At 52.6% G+C, this 5264-nt stretch overlaps 1 protein-coding gene across 1 annotated transcript; it reads right to left on the bottom strand.

Annotated features, from left to right (window-relative positions):
* Positions 1–1271: 1271 nt before the first annotated feature.
* Positions 1272–3623, bottom strand: SYS1 (SYS1 golgi trafficking protein). Its single transcript, XM_072879005.1, has 3 exons — positions 3437–3623; positions 2743–2810; positions 1272–2140 (listed from the first exon to the last, which is right to left on the bottom strand). The coding sequence occupies exons 1-3, from the start codon at positions 3596–3598 to the stop codon at positions 1900–1902; spliced, it is 471 nt and encodes a 156-aa protein (XP_072735106.1). The 5' UTR covers positions 3599–3623; the 3' UTR covers positions 1272–1899.
* Between the last annotated feature and the right edge of the window lie 1641 nt (positions 3624–5264).

Genomic DNA, 5264 nt, shown 5'->3' with positions numbered 1-5264 from the left:
AGCAGAGTTGCAGGGGAAGCCCTAGGAAGTGACCTCTGGATGGCCCTCCAGCAAGTGTTGGCTCCTGCCCAGGAAAAAAACTTGTGGAAACTCTTCCCTCTGAAAGACTGCTGCTGTTCTAAAACTGTGTTTGAAGGGGTCATGGTCAGGAAGAGGTCCTGGCAAAATCTCAGAATATAAAAAGTTCTGTCTAAACAAACATAACCGGCAATCTTCCTCTGTGGCAGACCTGCCAAGTATTTAAAACATCAGGATGTTATCCTGCCTCAATTTATAGTATCTGAATATGAGAGCAGGAATTGAAATACAGCTTCCCCCAGTAACAAAAGTCAAAAGAGCTGCTTCAAAGAGTTTATCCACTTCTGCATCTCAAATCATCCCACTTTTCAACAAGCTGAATTAGCAAATAATTTATGCAAATTAACTTACAAATATTAACATACAAAGGGAAGTTACTGCAGCAAGATGCTGCACAGGAGAAAAATCTGTCTTTAGAACTGGCTTTGCCCTCATTTGGGATCGTACAAACTGGCCATCCCTTAGCAGAAACCAGACAGCATGCAGGTCTGCTTGCTGGGGCTGCAGGATCTGGAGGAACCATCCAGCTTTAGCCCCTCAGCAGTAAAGTGTGCTCCCTGCCTGCCCACAGGTGACGTTTATTTGAAGTGCCTCTAAATAAAGGCTCATCCTATTATTTTGAGAAACAAGCAGCACTCTCTCACTTAACTAAACATCACCTCTACCAGACCAGCTCTGTTGCTAGACTTCTGAAGCCTGACAGGAAGACCCAGACAGGTGGGAACAGCAGCGTGGCTCCAGGACACCTTTGCAGGCTTCCCCAGGACAGCTCCAGTCTCAGGCTGGACATGGAATCACAGAATGGTTTGGGTGGGAAGGGACCTTTAAAGGTCATCTAGTCCAGCCGCCCTGCAATGGGCAGGGACATCTTCAACTAGATCAGGTTGCTCAGAGCCCTGTCCAACCTGACCTTAGATGTTTCCAGGGATAACGGAAATGGGATGTAGAGACCCTGAATTGCTGGCACTCCTCCTGAAGCGAGGATTATGCTGGCTGACTTCCCAAGACAGCACTCACTGATGCCTTCATTTCAGAGCAGAGGTATGAAATATTTATTGTAGGAAACTTTATGTGCCCTAGACAGTGGACATCTTACAGCCACGTGTTCTCTGGCTGTATCCTTCTGTTGCCATGATACAGACACTCATGGTATTTCCTGAAGTGCTCAGCTTCCCAGGAGAACCGTAACACGCTCACAGCAACATAATATTTTTATTATTACAAAAAATTTCTTCAGCAAACTGCTGTCTGACATCTCTATGTATTAAACATGAAAACAGCAAACAAACCCATCTAACGTTATAGGTTATTTAGGGTCTCAGCTGGTGATTCAGGTAAATACAACTACTTTCTTTCTCCCTGTCCATTCACTTCCTTGACTTTTTTTCCAACCAAAGCCCAAACAAGTTACAGATCGGAAGCAGCAGCTCCCAGCCCCACCGCTCACTGCGCCAGCTCCCGCAAGGAGAGCTGACCATTGCATTAACCATACAGGGCACTCCCACATTTGTTAAATTCCAGATGCTCCTCATGCATCAAGTTTTGCTACCTGGCTTTTAACAGTCTCATGAGTGAAGAGTTTAAGAGCACACTGCCGTACAGTCATATTAAATGCTTTGTGTTAACAAAATAAACATCTGCTCCTCCCCTGTTGTCGGCTGATGCCAGAGGAGATGCTCACACTCATGCAGTCACTGAGGTCCAAAAAAAAAAAAAAGTCTAAACAGACCTGCTGTGCTTCTTCAGTGATGATTCTCAGGCATTAGATGCACTTGTGCTGGAAACAATGACATAATGCAGCATGTTGTTGCCAGAGCGAGTCTATACGTTGGATTTGGGGGCAGAGTTGAGGGGGATTTCTCTGAGTTCTATCCTCATGCAGAGGTACTCCCCGATCGCAGCCATCAGCGCGGTGCACACGATGTGCACCAGCCACCACGTCAGGGTCGAGGGAAAGTGCGAGTTATAAATCCAGCAGCCCAGAAGGTGGAAGAAGTGAACCGTGACTGTGAAATCCAGGCACTGCTTTCCTCGGCGGATGAAGTACAGCAAGCCCAGAGCACTGCAAAATAAAGACAGAGATTAATAACAAAATGCTCCGTGCCTACAGAAAAGGAGACACAGCAACAGCTGTCAGCAGTTGTTAGTGCTGATTAAAACTTCTAAACTAGCCGTTTTAAAACTTCTTAAATGTTTTAAGGATAAGTTGTTTCTGACCTCTCTTCCGGCCCCTGCAGCAAGACTTACATGCTTACAGCTTTTTAATTATATGATGGCAGGGAAATGAGCTTTTAGTGTAGAGAGTCAGGCAGGAATTTTTAAACTCTCTCCCCCAGTAACCTTGCCCAGTGGCAGGGGCAAAATACATTCTTGTTTATAGAGCAGTGTTTGCTGAGATCCATTAATTCTAACTTTCAGTAAAATGTGTCAGAGAAGGAAATCTCATTCCCAGCCAGGAAGCTGAGGCAGTGAAGTGAAATGACTTATCCAGGATCTAGCAAGTCTGGAGTGAGCAGTTCCCAGCTGCCCTCAGCAGACATGCTCAAGCAAGCACGGGGCTTTTGGGAGATGTTTTGAGAGGGGCAGTAGGTCACACTGAATTCTCTTAGAGTTTAATGTTAAGAAAGAACAAGACACAGGTGCTCCAGCCAGTTGCTGACTTACCAGGTGAGTGCATTGAGGATGAAAGCCATCATGGAGAGCCTCCCAGGCAGGGTTGAGAAGCCTAAAATCTACACGGGACTATTAGTAGGAAACCGCGGCACAAATCACAGCCCACAGCGCGTAATCTCATCCCGTGGCCCAGCCGCACTGGCACTGCCCTGCGCTGATTATGATCCGTAAGAGGAGCCTGAGCAGTTACGGCAGTCCTTCTAAGAGGTCTGTCTCTCTGCCTGGGGGTACCTACAGAAAAGGCACAAGTCTGTTTCTATATGGAGGGGTACCACCTAGACGGGGTGTGGAGTGTGTGTGTCTCCACGCAGGGGTTACCTACGGGGGAGGGCGGTTGTCTTTATACTGGGGGTACCTACACAGGGTGTCTGTCTCTATACTGGGGGGTGGCACCTATGCAGCGAGGTGCTGTCTCTATACCGGGGTACCACCTATTCAAAGGCGGGGTCTGCCTCCATACTGGGGGCACCTACAGAGACAGCAGGCCTGTCTTTACATCGGGGGGCAGCTACACGGGGCGGGGAGGTCTGTCTCTATACTGGGGTGCTGTCTCTGACACCGGGGGACGCCTACGCGGGGAGCGGGCTCTGTCTCCCCGCAGAGGAGCCCCCGAGCAAGGACCCCCCCCCCCCCGCCACAGGGCCCTGTGCCCCCGGGGAGCCCCCGGGCGGGCCCGCGCCCTCACCTCGTCGCTGAAGACCTGGTGGAGGGAGGGCCCGGTCCTGCCCAGGGTGCCGAGGAGGGCGAGCCAGAGCCCGAGCGAGCTGTAGTAGCCCGCCTGCAGCAGCACCATCTGCGCCACGATCAGCGCCGGGTCCCACACGTAGCTGCGGAACTGCGCCGCCATCGCCCGCCGGCCACAGCGCGCCGGAAGTGGCGTTCACCGCCGCGCGGCAGCGCCCCCTGGCGCGGCGGAGGGCCCGGCGCTGCCTCCCGGGGCGGCGAGGCTGACGCCTGACCCCGGCCCCCGCCCTCTGACCCCGCGCCGGTCGCGACATGGCGGTTCACGCCGGTGCACGCGGCCCGGCCCCGTGCAGGGCCGGTGGCGGCACTTGGCAGGCCGCGCTGCGGGCGCTTGGGCCTTCGGCAAGGGCCGAGGCGACTCCCTGGAGTACGTCGAGCGCAGAGCGGGCGGCCTGCGGAGGGGAGGTGGTCTCCCGGGGGCCGCAGCGCGTATTCGGTTTGTTGTACGGGAGGAGGCTGGCGGCGGGGGGGTTCGGCTGCCCGGCGGTCAGCGCCCGGCCCTTCCTCATGCTGGCCGGCTTCGGGCTGCCCCAGACGCCTGCAGCACGGCGCTGCTCCGGGTTTGTTTCGGTGGATTCAGCAATTTGGCTGGGCGGGTAAAAAGACACAGGTACGGAACAGAGAAGAAATGATTGTCCTGGGATATTTCCTTTCATCTCTAGGCCAGCTCCCGCCGGCGCCAAGGCTGGCGGTAGCTGCTGCCCGACAATAAGCTGTACTTATTTTAGCTTTAGGCCACAGGGCACCGAGATGCTGTGAGTCCTGGTATGCCCTGGCAGCACCTTTCCGTTGCGGGGCTGGTCGTGTGTAGGGCTTGGCTTCTTTTGGGAGGTTTCTTCTGGTAGGTGGTGGTTTCTTCTTTTCATGCCTCATGAAATGGCCAGGTGCCAGAGTCCCTCGTGCTCAGCCGTACCCCCTCTGTCATCTGCTCTTGGCTGCTGGAGCTCATTTAGTGGCCTCAGTAAGCTGTCCTGCTTGCTTAGCTTCAGATCTGAGAATTGTCACTAACTGAATACTAAAATCCCCAAGGCTGCGTGGGATAACGGAGCATTTTGGAGGTAAGATCTTCACTGGAAGAAGGAGAGGAGGCAGCCCCGGGCTGTGCCGGTGGACAGGGCAGTTGCCACAGAGCTCTTGTCACGTGGAAAAGAGAGGAGGAGAACAAAAGGGGAATGCAGCTTTCATGGGAGGTGGTAGACTCACCTCAGCCGTGGGTGTGGAATATTTCTGGCTATGGGAAGTCAGATTATGATCTCTGACATTCTTTCATGACGTTTTTTCCATGTCCCCATATGGGAAGTTCCCTATGCAGCTTTGCTTCGTGTTTTCCCTTCCTCGTTCTGTGGATGTCACTGTGCCAAGGCAGGTTTGACACATTTTCCTCCCTGTTCCCAGACCTGCTGCTCCTAGAAAGGATTGTGCAAGGCAGAGGTGGCACGTGGCGGACGTGGGCCACAGCTGCTGAGTTCTGACTTGGGCCTTCAGAGAATTTCTCTCTGCAGAAGCTTACCAGCCTTAGCCAGTGCAGAAATGAACACGGGAAAATCCCGGCCCCATGAGGGCTGTCTGCTGCCACTACATTGCTAAGCATAAATTGCAAGGCTCAACACTTCCTCTGTTAACTCTTGGTAGAAATTGGTTTCCTTTCCTGAAATCTGCCGTGCTTGGCTCTCTTGAGATGTGCAAGCCACCGCTTAGATATTAATTTTCACTTCCCTCTTTCCTTTTCAAGCTTTATAGGACTGACTTTATCCTTTGCCAGCAAAAGT

Source organism: Ciconia boyciana, chromosome 14 (genome assembly GCF_034638445.1).
Source record: "Ciconia boyciana chromosome 14, ASM3463844v1, whole genome shotgun sequence".
In the NCBI taxonomy this organism is placed as follows: domain Eukaryota; kingdom Metazoa; phylum Chordata; class Aves; order Ciconiiformes; family Ciconiidae; genus Ciconia; species Ciconia boyciana.
The sequence above is the reverse complement of the archived record's forward strand: the minus strand, read 5'-3'. Positions and strand labels throughout refer to the sequence as shown.

Coding starts and splice junctions, on each gene's coding strand:
- SYS1 (XM_072879005.1), bottom strand. CDS start 3,598: ATGGCGGCGCAGTTCCGCAGCTACGTGTGGGACCCGGCGCTGATCGTG. Junction 2,811..3,436: donor ACCAGGTCTTCAGCGACGAG/GTGAGGGCGCGG, acceptor AGTCCCGTGTAG/ATTTTAGGCTTCTCAACCCT. Junction 2,141..2,742: donor ATCCTCAATGCACTCACCTG/GTAAGTCAGCAA, acceptor TTTATTTTGCAG/TGCTCTGGGCTTGCTGTACT.